Below are 25799 nucleotides of genomic sequence, written 5' to 3' on the forward strand. Positions count from 1 at the left end.
ATGAAGTTGAAAAGAATGGTTATAGCAGACCAAGTATACACCAAAGAAATCTGGAAGTGATGTCATTTTAAAGCACTAAGGGATCATTAATAAGCAAAGAGGAGAGAAAATGCCAAAAGAAGAGGAAAAAAATTACCCATGATATTATTACCCCTAAAAAGGTAACTGCAAGAATATCAATACTACTAACCTACATGGCTATTTTTTTTTGTTGATTAAAAAAAAGCATGGGTAGAGCAAAATGCAGTCTAAGATCAGATAAGTTTCTTTGCTATAGAGCCTACTACAGGGATAACTATTTTATTACCCTCTTCTTATTGGTATCTTGAAAGCATAACATGGAGCATGTATGGTTCATCAAAAGTGTTCGCTATTTTCCTAGAGTATATCCTGTATACGATCCAAATGGAAGAGAGATTCTCTGTAGGTGATATGGTTCTCTAGATGCTCCCATTTGTGAATGACATTATGGTGAAGTTCCCGAACATTTTAGGACCTCATTGAGATCCATGATTTCTCGGAAGAGAAATGACATGATAATCCACACAGAAAAACTTAAATGTATGAAAAATACTTAGATTTTGACATGCAGTTTGATAGCTACTCTATTGAGTTAGTACATCAATACTTGTATTTGAGACATTACAGACCCAAAATAAGTTGAGCCAAGTAATGATGAGGAAACAGAGCTGACTAGATTGTATTTGTGACATTATGCAGTGATTTTTGAGAAACAATTAAGCTACTCCCTAGTGTGAAAACCAATCATTCATAATAGAAATGCTCTGGGGGGCGGAGCCAAGATGGCGGCTGGTAAGCATGGACTAGAGTGAGCTCTGTACCCGAGTCCCTCCAAAAACCTATAAAAATGGCTCTGAACCAATTCTAGAACAGCAGAACCCACAGAACAGCAGAGGGAAGCAGGGCTCCAGCCCAGGACAGCCTGGATGGTCTCTGGGTGAGGTCTATTCCACACGGAGCTGGGAGCTGGGAACGGAGTGGAGCAGAGCCCAGCCTGAGCGGCGTGGACAATCCAGACCAGAAGCCGGGCGGAGGGGGCCCTAGCGCCCTGAATATGTGAGCTGCGGCAGTTACCAGACCCCTCGACCCACAAACACCAAAGACTGCAGAGAAGGTTAGTGGGAAAAGCTGCGGGAGTGGAAGGAGTTCGCAGTTCGGCTTCCAGCCCCGGGGGCAGCGGAGGTGGGGCAGCTACAGCTGTTGTTACTTCCGGCTCCAGGCCCACCTGGTGGGAGGAATTAAGTGGCGGATCAGAGCAGGAGTGCAACAGCCTGCTGAAGATCTAAGCCCAGTCTGGACTGGGGGTCCTTGGGGAAGGAGGAGTGCGGCTCTGACAGAGCTGGCACCTCCCCCCCAAACGTAGAACATAGAACTCGTAAGTCTACAAGCAGTCATACCCCACTGAAAATCTCAAGGGTCAAGTTAGTTGGTTGGGAATATGGCCAGGCAGCGAAAACGCACCCAGATTCAGTCTCAGACTTTGGATTCTTTCTTTGGTGACAAAGAAGACCAAAACATACAGCCTAAAGAAGACAACAAAGTCATAGAGCCTACAACCAAAGCCTCCAAGAAAAACATGAACTGGCCCCAGGCCATAGAAGAACTCAAAAAGGATTTGGAAAAGCAAGTTAGAGAAGTAGAGGAAAAATTGGGAAGAGAAATGAGAAGGATGCGAGAAAACCATGAAAAACAAGTCAATGACTTGCTAAAGGAGACCCAAAAAAATACTGAAAAATACATTGAAGAAAACAACACCTTAAAAAATAGACTAACTCAAATGGCAAAAGAGCTCCAAAAAGCCAATGAGGAGAAGAATGCCCTGAAAGGCAGAATTAGCCAAATGGAAAAGGAGGTCCAAAAGACCACTGAAGAAAATACTACTTTAAAAATTAGATTGGAGCAAGTGGAAGCTAGTGACTTTATGAGAAATCAGGATATTATAAAACAGAACCAGAGGAATGAAAAAATGGAAGACAATGTGCAATATCTCCTTGGAAAAACCACTGACCTGGAAAATAGATCCAGGAGAGATAATTTAAAAATTATTGGACTACCTGAAAGCCATGATCAAAAAAAGAGCCTAGATACCATCTTTCAGGAAATTATCAAGGAGAACTGCCCTGATATTCTAGAGCCACAGGGCAAAATAGAAATTGAAAGAATCCATCGATCGCCTCCTCAAATAGATCCCAAAAAGAAATCTCCTAGGAATATTGGTGCCAAATTCCAGAGCTCCCAGATCAAGGAGAAAATACTGCAAGCAGCCAGAAAGAAACAATTTGAGTATTGTGGAAACCCAATCAGAATAACCCAAGATCTGGCAGCTTCTACATTAAGAGATCGAAGGGCTTGGAATGCGATATTCCGGAGGTCAATGGAGCTAGGATTAAAACCTAGAATCACCTACCCAGCAAAACTGAGTATCATGCTCCAAGGCAAAATATGGATTTTCAATAAAATAGAGGACTTTCAAGCTTTCTCAGTGAAAAGACCAGAACTGAATAGAAAATTTGACTTTCAAACACAAGAATCAAGAGAAGCATGAAGAGGTAATCAAGAAACGGAAATTGCGAGGGACTTACTAAAGTTGAACTGTTTTGTTTACATTCCTACATGGAAAGATGATGAGTATGATTCATGAGACCTCAGTATTAGGGTAGTTGAAGGGAATATGCATGTATATATACATATATATATGTATATATATACATATATATACACGTATGTATATATGTATATATATGTTTATGTATATATATAAGTGAATGTGTATGTATGTATCTATCTATGTGTATATGTATGTATGTATATGTATGTATATATATGTGTGTTTATGTGTGTGTATATATATATATATATATATATATATATATGTAAAAGAGAGAGAGCAGACACAGGGTGAGTTGAAGATGAAGGGAAGATATCTAAAAGAAATAAAATGAAATTAAGGGATGAGAGAGTAACATACTGAGAGAGGGAGATAGGAAGAGATAGAATGGGGTGGATGATGTCGCATAAAGGTGGCAAGAGGAAGCAGTTCTATGGGAGGAGGGGAGAGGGCAGGTGAGGGGGGAATGAGTGAACTTTGCTCTCATCAGATTTGGCCTGAGGGGGAATACCATACATACTCAGTTGGGTATCTTACCCCACAGGAAAGAAGAGGGAGGAAGATAAAAAAAAAATAAAAGGCGGGGGGATGATGGAGGGGAGGGCAGATGGGGGTGGAGGTAATCAAAACAAACACTTTGGAAAGGGGACAGGGTCAAGGGAGAAAATTCAATAAAGCGGGATGGGTTGGGAAGGAGCAAAATGTAGTTAGCCTTTCACAACATGAGTATTTTGGAAGGGTTATACATAATAATACATGTGTGGCCTAGGTTGAATTGCTCAACTTCTTAGGGAGGGTGGGTGGGAAGGGAAGAGGGAAGAGAATTTGGAACTCAAAGTTTTAAATCAGATGTTCAAAAACAAAAAAAGTTTTTATATGCAACTAAAAAATAAGATACACAGGCAATGGGGTGTAGAAATTTATCTTGCCCTACAAGAAAGGAAGGGAAAAGGGGACGAGAGGGGAGGGGGGTGATAGAGGGGAGGGCTGACTGGGGAACAGGGCAACCAGAATATAAGCCATCTTGGAGTGGGGGGGAGGGTAGAAATGGGGAGAAAATTTGTAATTCAAAATGTTGTGAAAATCAATGCTGAAAACCAAATATGTTAAATAAATAAATTGCATTTAAAAAAAAAATTCTAGCAAACCTGGAAAAAAAAAAGAAATGCTCTGATAATGCTGTATGGTTATGGCTCTTAGAATACCACAATATCTGGAAAATGGAAGTTGTTGCTGATTCAGAAAGCAATGGAGAGATGTATGGTGGGGGAGTGGGTGGTTCAAGGAAGCTGAAGCATATTTGCTATAAACTATGCACAAGAAGTACTGGAGGATAGGGATTAGACCTTTGATTTCATTGGCATGGGGAAATTCCAGGTAAGGAAACTCCTTTTGCCAATGCAGGATGGGAACTTCTATGCAACTTATAGTCTTATAGAGCTATCTAGAGAATTGAGAAGTTAAGTGACTTGTCCAGCATGACACAGGCAATGTATGTTAGAGGCAGGATTTAAATTCATGTCTTCTGGGTGTCAAGGCTACTTCTTTATTCCCCCTACCACAGAAATGGCAGAAGAGAAATGTGTGATCAGGTGGGCTTGTCATGTAGTATGAGTAAGAGGTGAGAGTCAAATAGACCAAGTACTTCACTGGAACCTAGTAAAAGGACCCAGAAGAAGATTTCCAACAAACTGGGCATGTCCTTAGTTCGGTGGAATATCATGGAGGACATGGAGAATGTTGTTGCAGGATAAGAGGGAAACTATACCAGTAGAGGGAATATTTAGATGGATGAGATCACGGATCTGTTAACTATTGAAGAGCTATACTAAATATGTCTAAGATCTTCTATAGGACTAAGACAGGGTGTCCCAAAGTCTTAGTGCAGTTTAATTTTTTTTTCAGAGAGCAGACTAGATTGTAGTTGTGAAATTATGCAATGATTTTTTTGGAAAACAATTACAAGCTGCTCCCTAGTGTGAAAGCCAATTATTTATAACACATTTTTAAATTTGTCGGCAATGCATGAATATCACTTAGTCAATATCATAAGATCATAGATACAGAGCCAGAAGGGGCCTCACAGGTCAGTTAGTCTAACATCTTCATTTTACAGATGATGACACAGGACAAGAGATATTAGATCTAAAAGATTCTTTGACGCACTATTAATGAATAAACGTCAGTTACTTAGAACAAAATGCAAGTCAAGTATACTGCTGGGAAATATTTTAGATTTATGAGAGCAGAGACTACATCTTAATTGAGTTTATCTTCTAGTGCCCTAATGTTTTGTATATAACAGGTGCTTAATGATTGTTGAATTAATGAATCAAACAATATTCCCCTGAAAATTTGAATTGGATGTTCAAACAATAACTTTCATACATTCTATACCAGTCCGAGGGTTGTTAACAAATATTAATTTTTAAAAGGTTATCTAACATATAGAAATACTAACCTAGTTATATTTGTCTCTTGAACAGTGTCAGGTTGAATGGAAAATAAACCAGCTTTTAAAAAATCGTCATCATTGCATTCTTAATAATCTTTCACATACTGTCAGAAACATAGTTTACAATTGGATTATTGAATAATATGTTAACCACTTTTGAAATCTTACTGTGGTTTTTCTAGAATCAACACATTCTTGCACCAATGTACTTACCTTCCCTGGGTCAATAAGAGTTGGAGTAATACACAGTGGTGAATTAATTTCCTTGGCCAAGCTTGCTGCTATTAAAATTCTTTGTTATTAGAGTCCTTCTTTACTAGAACTGTTTGTTGAAATAATCCTTCAATCTAGAATTGATTTTTTTTTCCATTTTAACTTGTTCTAGTCTCAGATGTGCTGAGTTGGATGATATAAAGAAGTCAACCTTGGTAAGTTGTATTTGTCATTCAGTGTTCTGATAGTGGAGGTTCTATTCTTTGTGTTCCTCAAAATACCTTTATTCTCTCACCAGGAAATCATTGGTTCCTTAACTTACTATATGCTAACAATGATGATAACATCAACAGTAGTGATGTATGTTGGAACAGTGCTACAAAGTTTGCAAATTGCCTCAGTGACATGATCTCATTTGTTTCTCACTACAATCCTGTGAGGTTGGTACCACAGGTATTATCTCCATAGTCAGGTCTTACTGACTCTTAGTTTTGCACTATCATTTAAGAAAAAGGGGCTTTTATTCATTCTGTCCTTGCCCATCTTCTTTTGCCTTCATCCCAACTGGTGTGCTTCTTCATTGCTGAGTGGTCTTGTTTTGGTGTACACAGGGGCAAAAGAGATGAGGCCCAAGTACATAAAATTGCAGGTGGACTCTGAATGATATCCAAAGGGCAGGTGGTAGGGTAAAATGTGCCTTTGTGTCATGTGATATCATGACATGGAAGGGCAAGTGACAGCATTTTGAGTAGTATCACAACTCAAAAGCTTTTTACCATTCTGGCTACCATCTAGGCACCTCCCATACTACCCCCCCCCAAGGACCCCAAGACATTGCCTCCAGTGCCCAATGAATTAATCCAAATTGGTTAGTGGTACATAATCCATTTCAAGGACAGCACTGGGTCTCAGTGACCTTTATGAAACATTCACTATTATGATTTTGGAAAAGCATCTTTTTATTTGTCATTATTATCAAGTATAACTTTTGTAATGGGCACGATGACACTTAACGTAGTAACCGATGTTCAGATGACTATGGAGTACTGCCAATTTATGAAGTGCCTCCTGAATCATCATTGGAGGATGAAATTATGTGCAGTACGATTTTAATGTCAAGTATATTTGATTATCTTGTACTTATGGTAATACTTCAAGGATTCAAGTTTTCATCAGTAGGAGAATTCCCTCAAGTGACATAGCACTTCTATATTATTAGTAGATGCTTTTGTGATATGCCCCTGTCATAGTCAAATCATTCATTGTCTAGTGGCCAATGAACCCTTAAGTTTTGCCATCAACTTCTAATAGTAATCAACCTCTTGTGGTAATGAGCTTTTTACCAGGCTGGCCTTTGGATGATAGCTATATAGTTGTCCATTGCCAATTCAGAGTTATAAAATAGCATGGTAAATATTTGGAAATTAGTCATCCATGGATAGTACACATGGGGCATTGGTGGTTCTTCCCTATTAACCAGGCTGCTTGGTGAACCAAAATGGTCCTCTCTCCAACAATGTTGGATAAAAGGAAGAACATTAAAGTCTTGGAACTCATGTTGAAATGCCCTAAATGGAATCATAGAATACCATAGTCTCTGAAGAATTTTGTCCTCAGTTGAGGCTGATTTAAAGGGTGATGGAGGGGCACATGGCAGGTATAACAAAACTGTGATACACTAGTAACCAAGAATTGCACAGGAGAAATAGTGTAAAGGAGAGAGATGCGTGACCAGAAAAGATGGGTACTGGTCATGGGGTGAGAGTAAGGAATAGCCAATGGATAGCCTGTTAACTGGTATCCATACAACACTAAGAGAATTAGAGGACAGCCCCTAGCATGGAGGATGGACTCCCTTTGGAAGACTTAGAGTCTTCAGGCAAGAGTCCCACAAGTTGGATCTGCAATATTAGGGGAGGACTCTTATCAGTGAGGTCACAATCCTGTAGAAGTATTCAAGTAAGTGGCAGCTATAACTACCACATAGATTCATAAGAGAACCAGGATCACATGGTAGAGTGTGGCAGTTTAAGCAAAGGTCAGAACTAGACTGGAAAAAAGTCAAGAGTAGTAACAAAAGGGCATTTTAAGAAAAGAGCTGAGTGGTGCCCATGCCTATTAAAAACACTAGAGACTAGAATAAATGGAGCTTACCTTAAAATCTTAAGTAATTTTCATCTAAAACCCTCAGCAAGCATTATCTGCAATGAGGATAATGTAGAAGTCTTCCCAATACAATCAGGGGTGAAGCAAGGATTATCACCTCTATTATTTACTATTGCACTAGAAATGTTGTATATTTTGTCCTTTGTTTTCGAAGAGGACCATGACATCAGGGAAATGATGACATGACTTGCAGTTGACCTTGATTTGAGTGAGGGAGGGCTGTGCAAGATCACCAGCCTCATGTTCTCCTCCAGGGCCATCTGGATCCAGTGACCAGATATTCATCAGTATAACTGGAGATGACCCAGGATGCAATGGGAGACCCTGGCCCTTTTAGGCATAGGCCTTTTCATGTACTCATTTAGAGTGAGGCAATACTCATTCAGTGAATAGACTTTAAGAAATGAGTCAAGGGATGGCCTCTTTAGTTAGAAAAAAGAAAAAGAAAAAAAAATCAGGTTACGAGAGGAAGACCCTCAGGGTTGCTGTTCCAAAGAGAAACAGTTACCATTGACATTCACTCTAGGCCAGGAGGGCCCAAAATATAGCCATTAAGTGAAGCTTAAGTAAAGGGGGCCTGAGGGCTCTGAAAGAAGAGGGGGCAGGGAATCAGAAGACCTGGGGTATGGGATCACAGGTAGGGTCTGGGAGGAAAACATTCTAACCCAGATCATGGCAAGGAAGTCAGGGACACTGAAGTGAGAGAAGGGCTCCAGGTGGACATTGAGCCTGGGGAAGCAGGGCGACTGTGTCCTGGGATGTAACTAGGAGCTGGGGAGGACTCCTGTTAGCTATAGAGAGAGGATTCTGGGAAGATGGTGGAGTAGGTTGGAAAATTCCAAGTTCTCTAGATTTCCTCCACAAATAAGACAAAATAGCACCTCAGGGTGAACATAGAGCAGTAAAAATAAACAAGAGTTGAGGCGGAACAGTGGTCCTTCTGGGACAACCAGAGAAGATCCAAGATTTGGTCCCTGTGAAATGTAAACACCTACATGCTAGTTCTGCTGAAACAGCAAGTGGCAAGCCCTGGGGCTAGCTGGGTTGGGAGGCAGCCTTGACTGCAGCTGCAGGAATTTTCACTTCCCTGACAATGTGGAGAGCTCGGCATATGAGAAGGGGAAGATTGAGGGAAGCTCTGCTGATAAGGGATGCCAGGCCCAGCTGTGCTACCAACACACAGCCCTGAGTGAGAAGGAACTAGCATATGCCAGTGGGGCAGGGACTACACTGGCTGTGGGTACTTACAGGAGGGTAGAATTCTTGGTTTTGGTTCCAGGCCAGAGAGGAGAACTGAAGGAGGATCTGAGGCAAGAGGCATCATCCCCCATACCCTAGGACTAGAGGTGATTATAATAATAAGATTCTACAAATTTAAAAAAAATGAGCAGGCTAAGGAGAAAGAACTCAACCATAGAAAGTTACTATGGGAATAGAAAAGATCAGGGTTCATCTTCAGAGGAGGATATTGAAGCAAAAAAAAAGTCTCTCCTACCCTGAAGAGTAATGTCAGATAGTCACTTGCCCAAAAAGAATTCATAGAAGATCTCTAAAGAGACTTTAAAAACCAAATGCAAGCGACTTAGGAAAAATTAAAAAAAAAAGACCAATCCAAAAAAACATGAAGATTATGAAAAGAAAGTCAATCAACTAGAAAAGGAGATTCAGAACCTTAAGGAAGAAAATGACTCCTTGAAAATTAGAATTGGGCAAAAAGAAGCTGAAAAGTTATAAGAGACTAAGAAATAATGAAACAAAATATAAAGAATGAAAAAATAGAAGAGAAAGTGAAACATCTCATAAGAAAAACAACTGATCCGGAGAACATATCAAGAAGAGAAAACATAATAATTGGACTATGTAAAAGCTACAATAAAAAAAGAATCTTGATGCAATAATACAAGAAATAATTAAAGAAAATCATCCTCAAGTGTTAGAACAAAAGGAGAAAGAAGAAATGGAAAAAACCCACCCATAACTACCTGAAAGAGATCCTATGAGGAAAACCTACAGGAATATCATAGCTAGATTCCAAAACCCTCAGCTCAAGGAGAAAATATTACAAGCAAAAAGAAAATAATAATTCAAATATGGAAGAGCTACAATTAGAATCACACAAGATCTAGTAGTGTCTACACTAAAAGACCCCAAATCTTGGAACACTATATATTGAAGAGCAAAAGAACTGGGCGTTGTGGCTGAAAATATCACACCCAACTAAGTTAAGCATAATCCTGCTGAAAAAAATGGACATTCAATGAATTGACAGACTCTCAGGATTTTTGTTGCAAAAGACCTGAAATTAATAGAACATTTGACATACAAGATCCAAGAGAAATATAAGGTAAACATCAAAGACTAATTACAAGGGACCAACTTTTTTTTTATACAAGGAAAAGTAAATTGTATTTCTAAGATTGTTATTAGTAATTGGGTAGTTCGAAACAAAGATTGGTGTGGAGCTGAGTATGATGCAATACTAAAAACTGTCTGGGAAAAGGTTAAAAAGAGTAACTGTTTTATACAAATGACCTGCGGGAAGAAGAACCGACACAGGGGAATTAGATGGAGAAGGAGGGCTGGTTGTTCCAGAACCCTACTGTAATCAGGAATGGATTAAAGAGAGAACAGTACATATGTATCTATAAGGGCATAAAAGTCTTCTAAATTTAGAAAGAAATAAAAGGCTAAGGGGATGTGGGGCAGGGAGGATAAGGGAGGCATCTTTGGGGGCAGGGTAGATCAAGTAATAGGAGGGCAAAGTAGCAGGTAGAAGTAAAGTAGAGGAGTCAGGAGGGAGAGGAAGTAGGAGGTAAACACAAATATAAAATAAAGATTGGGAGCCGAATATATTGGGGGAAAAAGCACAGGTAGTAATCATGATCTCAGACAAAGCTAAAATAGATTTAATCAAAAGTGAAAAATTGAGTAACTATGTTATATGTCATCCATATTAATCTATATTGTTTTAGACTATTTAAAATAACCAGACAGTTTAAAGTTGGATGGAATTTTGTTGTGGTATAGGAAACAATGAGTTGGTAGACTTAGAAAAATATTGAAAGACTTGGACCTACAAAGGAAGACATTATCTATCTTCAGAGAAACAGAAGACAAATAAGTATAGTACAGTCTTACACAGATGCATTTGAATGTATATGACTATGATTATAGATATCTAAGTATATGTACGTGTATATGTATGTATAGTTTGTGTGCATACATGTATATGCATGTGTACATATGTATATATGCATGTATATATGTATGTACATATTGTGTACATATGTGTGTGTGTGTGTGTGTGTGTGTGTATGCTTAATTGTAGCCTTCTTGGGGTGGAGGGAAAAAGAAGGAAAAAAAGAACAAAGTAAAAAGTCCACAGCAGAGAACAAAAGAAAACTTCCAAGGAAGCAAAAAAAAAAAAAAAGACAGACAGCTTAGAACACAATGTATAGTATTTATTATATAGACTTTTTTGAAATGGAAATTTGTGGCTGCATATTTTGAATCCTCTCACGTTCTGCTGTGCACATGGCAATGTTTTTTTCTTTTATATTTGTTTTAGTACTTAAGTTTATAATGTTTCTTTTTCTTTTCTTATTGTGTATTTAAGTTTAAAATAAAATTAGTAGCTATAGTAGTAAGAGAAGAAAAAGAAGTTAAAGGAATTAGAATAGGCAATGAGGAAACAAAGCTATCACTCTTTGCAGATGATGTGATTGTATACTGAGAGAATCCTAGAGAATCAACTAAAAAACTACTTGAAATAATTAACGACTTTAGCAAAGTTTCAGGATACAAAATAAACCCACATTCATCAGTGTTTCTATATATTACCAACAAAGTCTAGCACCAAGAGATAGAAAGAGGAATTCCATTTAAAATATCTGTAGACAATATAAAATACTTGGGAGTCTACCTGCCAAGAAATCCAGGAAGTATATGAACACAACTTTAAAACACTTTTCAGATAAAAGAAGTTGAATCTAAACAATTGGAAAAATATTAATTGCTTGTGGGTAGGCCAGACAATGTAATAAAAATGCCAATTCTACCTAAATGTATTTATTTTGTGCCATACCAAACTATCAAAAATATTTTATAGAACTAGAAGAAATAATAACAAAATTCATTTGGAAGAACAAAAGCTCAAGGATATCAATGGAATCAATGAAAAAAATGTAAAAGAAGGTAGGTTAGCTTTACCAGATCTCAAACCGTATTGTAAAATGGTAATTATCAAAACAATCTGGTACTGGCTAAGAAATAGAGTGGTGGATCAGTGGAATAGATTGGGTACAAATTACATTATAGTAAATGATCATAGTAATCTAGTATATGATAAACTTAAAGATCCAAGCTTTTGGAACAAAAACTCATTATTTGACAAAAACTGCTGGAAAAGTTGGAAAGCAGTATAGCAGTAACTAGGTATAGACCAACAACTCACACTACATACCAAGGTAAAGTCAAAATGGGTACATGATTTATACACAAAGGGTGATACCATAAGCAAATTAAGAGAGCATGGAATAGTTTATCTGTCAGATTTATGGATAAGGGAAGAATTTAGGACCAAAGAAGATATAGAGAACATTACAAAATATCAAGTAGATAATTTTGATTATATAAAATTAAAAAGTTTTTACACAAATAAAATCAATGCAACCAAAGTTATAAGGAAAGCAGAAAATGGGAAAATTTTGCAACAAGTATCTCTGATAAAGACTTCATTTCTCAAGTATATAGAGAACTGAGTCAAATTTATAAAAACACAAGTCATTCCACAATTGATAAATAGTCAGAGGATATGAACAGGCAGTTTTCAGATGAAGAAATCAAAGCTATTTACAGTCATATCAAAAAATCCTCTAAATCACTATTGATCAGAGAAATGCAATAAAACAACTCTGAGGTACTACCTCACACATATCAGAATGGCTAATATGACAAAAAGGAAAACGTTGGATGTTGTAGGGGATGTGGGAAAACTTGGACGCTAATGTATGGTTAGAAGAGTTGTGAACTGATCCAACCATTCTGGAGATCACTTTGGAACTATGCCCAAAGGGCTATAAAATTGTGTATACCCTTTGATCCAGCAATACCACTTCTGGGTTTATATCCCAAAGACATCCAAAATAGGGAAAGGGACCTATTTGTACAAAAATATTTATAACGGCTTTTTGTGGTGGCTAAGAATTGGAAATCAAAGGGATACCCATCAATTGGGAAATGGCCAAACAAGCTGTGGTATATGATTGTAATGGCATATTATTGTGCTATAAGAAATGACAAGCAGGATGATTTCAGAAAATCCTGGAAAGACTTATATGAACTGATGCATAGGGAAGTGAACAGAACCAGTTGAACATTGTACACAATAATAGCAATATTATTCCGTGAGGAACTGTGAATAACTTAGCTATTCTCAGAATACAATGATCCAAGGTAATCCCAAAGTACTAATGATGAAGCATACTATCTGCCTCCAGAGAAAGAACTGATATTGATTGAATACAGATTGAAGCTATTATTCTTCACTTTCTTTCTCTCATTTTTTCCCTTTATTCAAGTCTTCTTGTACAAATTACAAATATGGAAATATTTTACATAATTGCACGTGTATCACCTATATCTGATTGCTTACCATCTCAGGGAGGAGGGAGGGAGGGAGGGATAGAATCTGGAACTTAAAACTTTAAATGAAAATGTTTAAAAATTGAAAAAAAAGAAGAGTTGAGTGGGAAAGGGAAGTTATTTCAAAGAGAGGAAATAGCCTTTAAACTATGCCATGTCAAAGGAGGGAGAGGATTCGAAGATTATTTATGAGGGAAAAATTACAAGTAGATTTTCAGTTCTGCCTTAAACGTGCTATGAGTCCTTATTACTCCTTGTCAGATTGCTCCTCACTTGAGACAGTGGCAGGCAAGGTCTGTCTCAGTTTAAAGAGAATCTAGACAGTTTAATAGTCAGCTGTCTATTTCTTCTGTGAACGGGGGCACAGATCATTCAAAGCTATACAATGGACTTTCTGTTTATTTTCCCAGAAGATTTATGTCAATATATTAATATAGCAAGGATCTGCTTTTCACAAGTGTGGGAACTCCCTCCACTGATGTAGATTAAATGCTGTCTCATTATTCCAAGATGAAGTGACTTCCATGTGATCACACCTAGAAATTGTCAAGAAGAGGCATCTGAACTAAAATCCTTTTGATTCCAAGACCAGTACTCTATTTACCAGGTCTTCCTTCCTTCCTTCCTCCTTCTTCTTTTCTCTATTTCTTTCTTTCTTTCTTTCTTTCTTTCTCTCTTTCTTTCTTTCTTTCTTTCTTTCTTTCTTTCTTTCTTTCTTTCTTTCTTTCTTTCTTTCTTTCTTTCTTTCTTTCTTTCTTCCTTCCTTCCTTCCTTCCTTCCTTCCTTCCTTCCTTCCTTCCTTCCTTCCTTCCTTCCTTCCTCTCTCTCTCTCTCTCTCTCTCTCTCTCTCTCTCTCTCTCTCTCTCTCTTTCTTTCTTTCCACCTTTCTTACTCCCTTCCTTCCTTCTTTCTTTTTTTTCTTTCTTTCATTTTCCAGGCCCTCAAAGTAACTGACTTCATATGTTACCAGATTAAAAGCCTGGGTGATGGTAAAGGTCTATGAGGAACATTCATTGAGGGCCTTCATGCTGTTAAGTTTGAATGGTTTAGTCAGGCCTGGCCTCTCTCTGACATTGCGGGAGAACATTCTTTATGTCAAGACCCTTGTATCTCCAACTTGCTTCAGTGCTTCCTCAAGGGCTTGCTGTGGTGCACAAAATTCCTCCTGTAAAGGGCGTGTGCTTGCTCTCTGTCAGGCATTTGCAGTATTGCTAGAATACCTGCTAGATGGGGATGTTTTTCCTTTCCAACCTTGGCATGCATTATTTCACTTCCTATGCTCTGTGGTCCAGTGAAATAGGCCTTCTCTTTGTTCCTTATATATGACATGCTGTCTCTTTGTACCAGCTGTTCCCCATGTCTAGAATGTACTCCTTCCTTACCTCTGTCTCTTAGAACCCCTCGTTTCTTTTAAAACTCAGCTCCAATGCCACCTTTAGCTTGAGGCCTTTCCCAGTTCCCAAAATTTCCCCTCCCTGACCCAGATGACCTTGTATTTATTTTGTATATGTCTATATTTGCATATGATGTATTCTTCCCTGTAAAATATAAGCTCCTTGAGGCCAGGGACTATTTATTTCACTTTTGTCTTTTTCTCTTTAGCACCTAGCACTGTGCCTGGTACTTAGGGAAATTGATAGGTTCTACATCTGTGATTTCACCAGTATAAGCAATTCTCAGATGAGAAAGCTCCCTCTACTAGTGCAGGTCAGCACCTTCTCTATAATTTTTAGTCTTAGAGAGTTTTCTAGATTTGAGGTGTCAAACATGGACAGGTAGGCAGCATATGGTCCAAATCAGATTAAAATGTAATTAGGAAATTTTAAACAAAATAAATTTAAAAAAGCAGAAAACATAGATAACATTACATTTTAAAATTAAGCATGCTGCTGGCAGAGATCCTTATGCACAGATTAGTGGCCCCATTTTCTATTTGAGTTTGACAGAACTGATCTAGAATATCAGGATATTAAGTTACTTGCCCAGGGTCACACAGCCAACAGGTGTCAGAGGAAGGCCTTGAACTCAGTCAGCTCTTCCTGCTTCTAAAACCAGAACTTCGGCCAAAACCTATCTTCTACCAGGGGTGGGGAACCTGTGGCCTCGGGGCCACATGTGGCCTTCTAGGTCACTGGGTGCAGCCTTTTGACTGAGTCCAAGTTTTAGAGAACAAATCCTTTTATTAAGGGGATGTGTTCTGTGAAGTTTGGATTCAGTCAAAGGGCTGCAGTTGAGGACCTAGAGGGCCACATGTGGCCTCGAGGACACAGGTTCCCCACCTCTGCCACACCATGTTACCTCTTAAAAATGTTTGTTGATTGATTAATGTGGGGGCATACCCTGATGTGACTTGGAAAAGGGATAATTCAAACACTGAGTCCATTGCCTATATATGGGCAAATTCAACCATGGGCAAGTATTGGGGCCAGTTCTGCTGTGAATAATTCGCAACAATGCAGGAACTGTTTAATTTCTTGGTTTACCCTCTTTACTTGATTGATAAGTCTGTGGGAGGCATGCTACTGAAGGGAGTAAGTGAACTACTTATTTTTTCTGGTGACACCTCCAGAATTTTGTCATAAATGTGGCCTCCTACCTGGTATTCTGTGTATTAGAAAACCACTTAATCTAACCACATACATATTTTTAAAAGCACCATACTGTTTGGTATAGAGAAAGGAGCTTCAGACATGGGCCCAGACACTCCATTTGCAAGAAATGGTTTAGAGCAGTGAGGGTCATTGTATAAATCCAGGATTGTGGCAGCTCTATCATGAGATCTACTCCTTCTTGGAACCAAGGTTGCAAAGGAGCTATTCAGGGTCATAGCATGTCTGTTGGCTTTCGGCAGGGCTTTTTGGTACACTGGCCCCTCTCACATTAATATCTGATGTCATAGGTTCAGTCTCATAGCGATATGACAGGGGCTCAATTCTCTTATCTGGTCTTCCATAGAAGCCCATTAAAAAGCCATTGCTATATATCCATTTGACCTCCTCTTCACGTTACTAGGGAGGCCACTTGACTGGTAAGATATCATAACCTTGACTTTCTCTGACATTTCAGACACATATTATCCTTGCCTTTCCTCCTGCTCAGGTTCCTCTAGGTCTATGCTACAGAATAATGCACCTTGACCATTAACTGTAACTTTTAATTATAGTGAGTAGCCCTTAGAGGAATTTCCTGGGACATCTTTATTCCCAGTTGAAAATATCCTTGCTTTGGGAAACTACACAAAGTCATGCCCCATTCCATATGAGAGCATATCATAATGATGGCAACTAACCCAGCACCCAGGATATCTATATATCAATTCCTCCCAGAACTATCTGTCCTCTACTGCCTCATGCCTGCCAAAGGAATGGTTTTCAACTGTACTAGACCTACCCCCCAAAACCAACTTTTGCTGGTCAGTACATGCTCAGCTATGCTCTTTTAACTGACAGATATTCCTCATTATTTTTTAAACCAAATTTGCCTACACAGTCCCTCCCTGAGACCCAAAGCATCTTTATGAAGACTGTTCCCAAGGTAGGACAGTTTCCCCTGACCCCTCCCAATTATTGGCAGACTCTGCTCTACTAGCTGATGATTCCTGCCACATTCCCAGTCAATTTCCTGTGTGCATGTGTGTGTGTGCGTGCGTGCGTGCGTGCGTGTGTGTGTGTGTGTGTGTGTGTGTGTGTGGTTTCCTTTCCCTGGTTCCTCCCAGAGGCAAAACAAATCTGTGTTACACTTGATATTTTCACAGCCTGAGTGACATAGGCTTATGGGTTAGCTTCCTGTTGAGTTGGTTCCCAGTGTTTCTTGTTCTTTTTCTGTCTAACTTCTGGACTCTCTGGCAAAACTCTGACCCTTCTTGCATCTCTCTACTCTATGGTTCAGCTGAATCATTCACTAGGTCTAACATCTTTGCTAAATATTTTGATTCCATCTATTCTAATAACCCCGTAGGACAGAGATCCATTCCTGAAAATCTTTATCATTTCCTTCTCCCAGTTCCCAGCCACCTAAATTCATTAAAACCCTGCTTACCTGCACAAGTTCAATTTGAGCAATAGCAGCTACTAACTTGTGGTTGTTGAGAGCAATAGACTTGGAAGTAAAGTATCCTTGGAAACTGTTCTTGTTACAAGTGTGTGCGTGCATGCGTGCATGCGTGTGTGTGTGTGTGTGTGTGTGTGTGTGTGTGTGTGTGTGTGTGTTGAAGAGGGCACAGCAAGCAAATAATAACTAAATGAAAACCGGGTAATGGTGTTCAGATGACAAATATTAGGCATATATTCTGATCTTACTATTTGGAGATATTTACAGCGGCCAAGAGAAGTCAACTCAGTTCTTGTTTGTTAGCTAATGATTTGAAAAGCTTTTCTTTCCTCTTACCTACGTAAGTCACATCCACATAACGTGGCTCTGACATACTCCTTCTCCTCTGGTTAGTGGCATTGACCCAGATGACCATCCATATAGAGGTGTGCTTCTTGTTAAAATAATAGCTAATGATTTGAAAAGCTTTTCTTTCCTCTTACCTATGTAAGTCACATCCACATAACGTGGCTCTGACATACTCCTTCCCATCTGGTTAGTGGCATTGACCCAGATGATGTAGACCATCCATATAGAGGTGTGCTTCTTGTTAAAATAACAGGAATTAGGACCTCCAGTTTTGTAGTCAGGACATTCATGGGTGAGTGACTCTCTGAAAGGAATAACCAAAAAGAAAGTTAAGAAAATAATCCTGGTGTTTCTAATTTTCTTATTGGAAAAGTATTACTGGCTTTAGGGAATCAAATATCCTAAAGGAAGAGCCATAGTAAAACCTATGCTTTCTGGACTGGGGAGAAAGAGTTACAGAATCAGAATTAGAAATAATAAACAGCAAAGTACTAGAGAAGAGATTTGGGAAGAAAGGGAGTGACTGGGGGAGCACATTATGGAAGTGACCACATTGACAAAAGTAAAAATGAGAGTGGTGAGAAAGATAAAGGGGAACTGCCTACAGACACTGATGTGAATACATGGGAAATTTAATGATGAATCTAGATTTAAGAAAGACTATGGAGAAGGAAGCAAAGGAATGAGTATGAAAGAATGGTAAGAGTTGCATTGGGAATGATAAAGACCAGAATGAGCAGAAGCTGATGATAAGTATCAGAAAGAATAAAAACTGGTTGTTGTTTCTTTAAAGTCATGTTGGGGGCAAGAGAAGGATCAAAAAAAGGGAAATAATTTCTTCTTGGGGTAGAGGGAATGAGAATAAGGAGTTACAATAAGTCTGGATTCCTTGACTCATATTTTCTCTTTTTTTCTTCTAAGGTTAATGATGGTTAAATTGGAAAAGAGAGAACAAAAATGGTTAGCAGGAAGCAGAAACCCAATATAAGGGAAGAGATGGTTAAGCAGCATTTAACCATCCTCAGTGAGTTCAAATTACCACCTCTAAACAAACCATTTCTTAGGTATCAAAAGAATTGGTAGGTGTGATTGTGGAGCAGCTATTGGTGATCTCCAAAAGATCCTGGAGACATAGAACTAGAGAAGGGCAGGTGTTCTTTCAGATGTTATAAGAATATGGTAAGAAGGTATACTCTGTAGTCAACAGGTAAATTTGAATTCTACTCCTAGCAAAATTCTGGAACATACTATTGAGAGGATGGTTTGTAAGCACTTAGACAATGAGCACCAACAGCCAGTATAGCTTCAGAGTAATAACAGTAATAATAATGATAGCTAGTATTTATACAGTGCTTTAAGGTTTGCAAAAATATTATATCATTTTATTGAGCTCCAGGAAGAATAGGTCATACCAGACTAGCCTTATTTCTGTTTTTGACAGGATAATTAGACTGGAAAATTAGGGGAAACTGTAGACATTGGATATTGAAGAATTCAGAAAGACATTTGATGCAGTTTCTTATGCTATGCTAGTGAATAATATAGAAAGATATATAAAAGGTGGTAATACAGATAGATGAATTTCAAACTGGCTGAATGACTAGACCAAAAGCATACTCATTAATAGGTTGAAATTAACTTAGAGGGAGGTCTTTACTTCATTGCCCAAAGGATCAGTACTTCATTCTGTGCTGATCAACATTTTTCCCCCATTGATTTGTATTAAGGTATAGAAGCTATTAGATTATGGATTAACATATGGAAGTCAAGTTTACAGATGACCCAAAGCTCAGGTATATAGCTACTATTTGGATCCTAAAAGAGACCAATGGGTTAGAAAAATGAGATCAACAAAATAAGATTAAATTTAATAGGTAGAAATGTAAAGTCTTAAACTTGCATTAAAAAAGTCATCTTTACAAGTGTAAGATTGGACAAGCTTGTCTAGACAATAGTTTGCCGAAAAAGATCTGGGGGTTTCAGTGGACTGCAAGCTTTGGACAAGGCATTTGTGTGATGTGGGGATCAAAAAAACTAATGTCATCCAAGGCTGCATTAAAGGAGGCCAAATGCTTAGAGCAAAGGAAGTACTAGTTTCTCTTCATTCTGCCTTAGGCCGCATTTGTGGCTCTGTGTTGAGTATTGATTAGTGCATTTTAAGGACAAAAGTGAGCTAAAGAATACAGAAGAAGGTAAGAAACCAGGATATAAAGAGGTATGGAGAACATGTATTATAAACATGGAATAGGGTCTCCCAGATTTTAAAATAACAAAATTTCAAATTTTTTTCTCCAACCTTTTCTTACTTCAGGATACTTAAGATTGTGTCAGTTACTATCATGGTGGTGTGACCTCAGAATCTTGTTCACAAACTCAAGCTCCTCATTTGGCAGTTTATACTTAAACTTAGGTATCTAAATAGAAGATGTATCATGTAGGTGACAGAATTTTTCAGCTAAACATATGTTTAGCTGAATAGATGCTTGAAAGGTGAAAACTGGACTCAATGTTCAGATGTAATGTTTGGTAGGAAATTTTGCTCTCTACATGGGAGTGTTTAAATCCTTAAAAATGTCTTTACTAGTTATTCCTGAATTCACTTTCTCCACCAAATTCTTTCTATTATGTGAATTTCCTATTTACTTTCAAAATAACCCCTCATATCCTCCTTTACAAAGTATTTCCTTTCAGAAAACAAAGATCCTACTAGGATCTAGGTAGGCAGGTCATGGAGTGAGCTGGAGGAGGGATAAGTGGTAGACAGCACTTGAGTTCCACTGGTACCTCTATCAGGTCAGAAGAGCTAGGGGAAGGTCCCCTGTATGACAAATGGACTCACTCCCTGTAGACTGAGGACACGGACAAAGGTTCCACAGGATAAGAAGATGTTGATGAGTTGAAATTGGAACTTTTTTTTTCTGTCCCATTTATTTTTAAATTAAAATTCTAATTCAATTAATAAACATTTATTTTCTGCCCCAAGATTAAAAATACATCGAAGTATCGAATTACCTTCTTCATAACCCCCTTTCAGATTTTGAATATAAAGCCACTTTGAAAAAACAAACTCCGTTTATTTTCACGGATAATGTGGGTTGAGTTCTATACACCCAAGCAATATGAAACTAATGATTTTAGGAAATGAGTAGATTCCATAGTGATAAATGGCATGAAGCACCCCAAAGAAGTCCATAGAAGTACAGCAATGTTGGTATCTGGGAGAATCATACTTAAAGCACTGTTACTAAAAATAGTCATCATTAATATAGTTAATTAATATTAATAATAGTCTTCATTAATAATGACAATCAATATTAAATACCAAATGGATCTAAGTCTCAAGAACTTGGGCAGGAGAATATAGATATAGGACATCTGTCAGTTCAGGAAATAGTAGGAAGATTGGCTCTGGCAATCCCACTAACATCAGACTGCATTTGAATTGAGGATGATTAAGTTTAATTAGAATAAATGAGGAGAAAATGTAACTTTTTTACCCTTCTTTTCTGTAAAACAAAGTGTAGTTGGTAGGAATTCCTCCATCTGATCCTGGTTTCCACCAGCAAGTGAATGTTTCTTTTTCAGGAGAACGACATTTTTCAATCTTAGGCTTTCCAGGGGCTGATTGTCCTAGAGAAAGTCAGACACCAACTGGGGTCATTATTATGCCCTGCACAACTCTTCATACCACTTCTATCTTCAGCAGCTCTTGATGGGCTATGGGAGATAGTGGAAAGAGTATTCACTTCATTGGGAGTCAGGAGATATGGGTTTGAATACCTGGCTTTGGTATTTACTACCAATGTAACTATGAGCTTAGCCTCTTAGTGCAGGATCCCTAATGGATCTGTGGGTAGATTTTATGGCATCTGTGAATTATAGTCATCTCTTCCACATCATGGGGGTTAGGGGCACAACACTTGGAAAACATTTTGGCCCTTCCTTTGTACCAGAGAAGAAGTCTGAATTTTTTTCTTTTATGGGGTATTTATAGTACCTTAATAAAATAATTGGTATTTGGTCATGGGCTATATGTATGTCAATGTTAAGTAAAAATATGTTTTCTGTATCGTCTGCTAGCCTCCCAAAAAATTCCCATTTAATTTCTTATGACCCTTGACGTATTGAAACTGCAATGGAGAAAAATCAGAATGTGGAAGGGATTGTATATCACAAATTTTAAAAAATACTGTGATAATATTTCAATATAATTTGTTTCCTTTGTAATCATATGTAAATTATTTTATGCACTTATAACTTTATTCTGAGAAGGGGCTTATAGACTTTATTAAAGTGCCAAAAGGGTCTACGACACAAAAAGTTAAGAACCTCTGCCTTACAGCCTTAGCTTGGTCACATGTAAAATGGTGATGATAACATTCATCAACCTCCCAGGGAGGTTTGTGAAAGAGGTGCTTTAAACCTTAAGGTAAATCAAGTTGACAAGCCTAATTAAGCACTTAACTATGGGTCAGGTACTGTGCTAGGCAACTAGGGTGTGTTAAAAAAAAAAAGAAAAGAGGTAAACAGTATCACCCTCTTCAAGGAGCTCACAATCTAATGTGTGCCCCATACGTACGGGTGATTTGTATTCTACCAGATTCTACCCAATAGAGACAGCTCCATGGGTGCCACTGCCTCACTGATGTAGATCGAGGGGACTATGGAGCTAACGCAGGCACTATGGAGGCTAGAGCTAATATTCCAGGACTCATCTCCAATCTTGTCAGCTCCAGGGCAGACTGGCTTTCAGGCAGCTGGACAGGAATTCCAGGGGTGGAATTCTAGCTAGGGCATGGCACTTCTTAAACTGGGGTGATGGCAATGGCCTACAGAGGTCCTGCAAGGCTCAGTGAATAAATGTAAAACATTGAAAAATGAATAAATGGGGATAAAAATGAAGACATGGTTATTTGTCAAAAGGGGCAGCCACAATAAGAAGTTACATTGTTGAGCGGCAGCATGGGGGAAGTAGGAAGAAGAGCACTGGATTAGCCTTTAAGGGACCAGAGATGCTAGTTGGAAGGCTACCACCGTTCATAGTGTGCTCGTGGGTGATTTGCTTCACATCTCTGGATCTCAGTTTCCTCCTCTGTAAATGAGAACCGTATAAGTCCCTTGCAGCTCTAATATTCTTTGGTAATAGGGAGCACATAAATCCTAAAATCCCTAGGAGCACAAGTGTGATTAATATAATAAAAATTCCTTGGATATTAAGCACCCTGCAGATGCTTGGCTAATTAATTCCAACTTTCCTTTCCCTGACATTAGTCTGCTCTGCCACCCCACCCCTTCTCCAACACTTACTGACTTCCTTCCAAATAGTTCTGATCTCTTACTTCTTCACCACTGACTCCCCCCTCTTCAGAATTGCTCCTCTGATACTTTCTTCTCTTGACTTTTCCTTTCCCCTTTCACTACCTTCCTCATAATATTTTCTCCCCTTTGTTCTCCTTCCTTTCTGGCTCTTCTCCCAGGCCACTTTCTTCAGTTTCTTGGTCCCTATTCCTCTTTCTCCCCAACTCTTCTTCTACCTCTCTTTTCTGAGTCCCTTGTTTTGCTGATGATTTGTACTTCTCTCTGTTCCATCCCCCATCTGAGTTGAATATACAGTTAAGTAAAGAAACAGTGGCCTGGGACCTCTGACATTCTTGAGGCTCAAAATGCCTGCACTTCCCTCTGCCAAAAACTTCATCACTGAGATTACAGATCCACTGAAATATTGAATTATCTTCCTTATGATTCCCATTCTCCCCCTGAGCATAACAAGTCTTTGAAAATCCAATATCCCTTTATCTGTCATGGATAATGCAGTTGAACAACATGGAGCTAATAATTTCAGGAAAGTCATGATTAATGGCATTCCAAAGCATTCCAAAGAAGCCTACACAGACTAAAAAAATTGAACTCTTCCCATATGACATGCGAAAACCCTCTCAGATGGTGGAGATTCTTGGGACTTCATGATTCCTGAATTCCTTGGTTAAATTCCAGGAGTTGATATGTCTGCAGATTGACCCCACCTTCTCCTCATGAGATTTCTGAGTTAAACTGAGGCAAATTAGTCCAGGTTGCTGATAATTTGTTGGTTGGGCTACTTCAAAGACACACATCCAACTAACTTTACAGGATCTATCTTTTACCAGGAAGCATCCTACCTGAAGCCTGGATTAGGAAATTGGGGATAGCAATACATTTTCATCCCTTATCTCAGGATTCCAAACTCCCCCTTTTTGTTGTCTCTCATACTCACCATTTTTGTACCCTGGCTCAGAAAACGCAATTGGAATTTTATTCTCAAGTAGTCCACAGTCTAAGATGTATCACATTAAGTGTATGTTTCACAAATTACTATATTGTTCCAACTATATACTTGTTCCAAGTACCTCCACTGGGACGTAGTGCGGTATGATAGAAAGGGTTATTTCTTTCATCTGTATATCCCTAGTGTCTATACTAGGTGGTGTCCTGGATAGAATGTTCGACTTGGAGTCAGAAGACCTGAGTTTGAATTCTCTTTCAGACACTACTTACTAGATGTATGACCCTGGGTAAGTTCCCTACCCTCTCAGCCTCAATTATCAGTTATTATCTGTAAAATGAGGACAATATTAGCACATATTTCTTGGGGTTGTTAGGATTCAAGTGAGATAATATATGTAAAGAACTTTGTAAATGCTTTTAAACCATCAACATTTAAAATACTATATATATACTAGTTTTGGAATCTAACACAGTATTCCAGGACTTCTCTAGTAGAATATAAGTTCCCTGTGGGTAGGGACTTTGTTATTTGTCTTTTCATCCTCAGTGCCTAAAACCATGAACTTTGAACACAGGAGGTATTTAATTAATACTCATTTAATGAATGAATGTATGCATGAAGGGATACTTCAAAAATCTTCAACTTAGAAGATCAGGTTTTGAGTGCTAGGTCTTCCCTTTACTAGCTTGGGATTGTAAGTCATACCACATCTCTGAGCTTCAGTTTCTCCATCATTACCCAAGTCTAGATTATTGGAAGCAAAAATGCTTTTGAAGCCATCTGGTGCTAGAGAAACATGAGCTGTTACTATCATCATGGCCACCATCATCACGGCTAGATTCATTTTAGAAAAAGATCTGGTAATTTTAGTGGAATGTATGTTCACAAGGAATCAACAGTATTATATACCTGTCAATAGGTACTAATTTGGTTTTAGGCTTATATTACAGAGATATAGTGCCTTTGAAGAAGGAGGATTCAATAGATAGGTAAAACATTTATTATGCACTGAGTATGTGCCAGGCACTCTGCTAAGTACTGGCAGTACAAATATAAGCAAACAAGCCAATCTCTAACTCAAGGAACTTACATTGTAATGGGGAAAGACAAAATATAAAATAAAGATAGGGGTAGAATAGAGAATGGTGAATGGAGAAAAAGGCTGGCAAGGAGATAGAGAAGTCTAGGGAGCAAGTAAAACTGGTTCCCCATTACTTAGGGTCTTCAAATGAAAGTTATGCAGCCACTTGTTGAATGTATTCACAATGCATTCTTTTTTTAGGCATTAGGCATTAGGCATTTAGGCATTAGACAGTCTTGAGCTCCTTCTAGTTTGAAGACTGAATATATAAATTCAGGCTCTGATGGGCCACATTGGTAGTATTTTGTTCAGTTCCAGGTACCACAGTTTGGGGTGGGAGAGGGCAGTGGTAAGCTATAATGTACCCTGAGGAGGGCAGCTAGAATAGTGACTAGTCTTAAGATCATGTCACACGAGTTTTAGTTGAAAGAACTGGGGATACTAAGCCTGGAGAAGAGAAGACTTACAGAGGATATGGTAGCTGCCTCGAAGTATTCGAAAGGTTGTTATAGGGAAGAGAGAGGAGAGTGTTTTACTTGGTCTCTGAGGGAAGAACTAGGAACAATGGGTACAGACTGATGTCAGAAAAGGCTTGACAAAAACTGTCCTGAAATAGATTGGGCTGCCTCTGAAGATGGTGGAAGTCTTCAAGTAAAAACTAGGCAATGGGTATGTTGCAGATAGGATTCTTTTCAGATATGGGTTCAATGACACAGCTACCAAGTTCTTTCCAAATCTCAGACTGTTATTCTGTGAATATTGGCTATACCTTTTAAAATTAGATCTCTTATAAAGGGAAAAAAAATTTCATAAGCAGCCCCTGAAAAATAATCATACAAAATTACCATATAAGCAAACCACTGACCTTTTGAGAGAAACTTTTTTTTTCTAAAAGTAAATAAATAAGCTTCTGCCATGCAAAATAGAACATCAAGTAAAGTTAAAGGGG

The 25799-nt window shown here is 38.4% G+C and overlaps 1 protein-coding gene across 2 annotated transcripts in view; it reads right to left on the reverse strand.

Moving 5' to 3' along the window:
* PRLR (prolactin receptor) overlaps positions 1-25799 on the reverse strand; it is a 141017-nt gene that overhangs the window by 12866 nt on the left and 102352 nt on the right. For both annotated transcript variants that reach the window (XM_036741255.1, XM_036741256.1), the window contains exons 4-5: positions 21002-21134; positions 17639-17808 (exon numbers count right to left, since the gene is read on the reverse strand). In XM_036741255.1, the coding sequence (XP_036597150.1) occupies positions 17639-17808; positions 21002-21134 (303 nt within the window). The remainder of the gene's footprint in view (positions 1-17638; positions 17809-21001; positions 21135-25799) is intronic.

This window comes from Trichosurus vulpecula, chromosome 1 (genome assembly GCF_011100635.1).
Source record: "Trichosurus vulpecula isolate mTriVul1 chromosome 1, mTriVul1.pri, whole genome shotgun sequence".
Taxonomy (NCBI): domain Eukaryota; kingdom Metazoa; phylum Chordata; class Mammalia; order Diprotodontia; family Phalangeridae; genus Trichosurus; species Trichosurus vulpecula.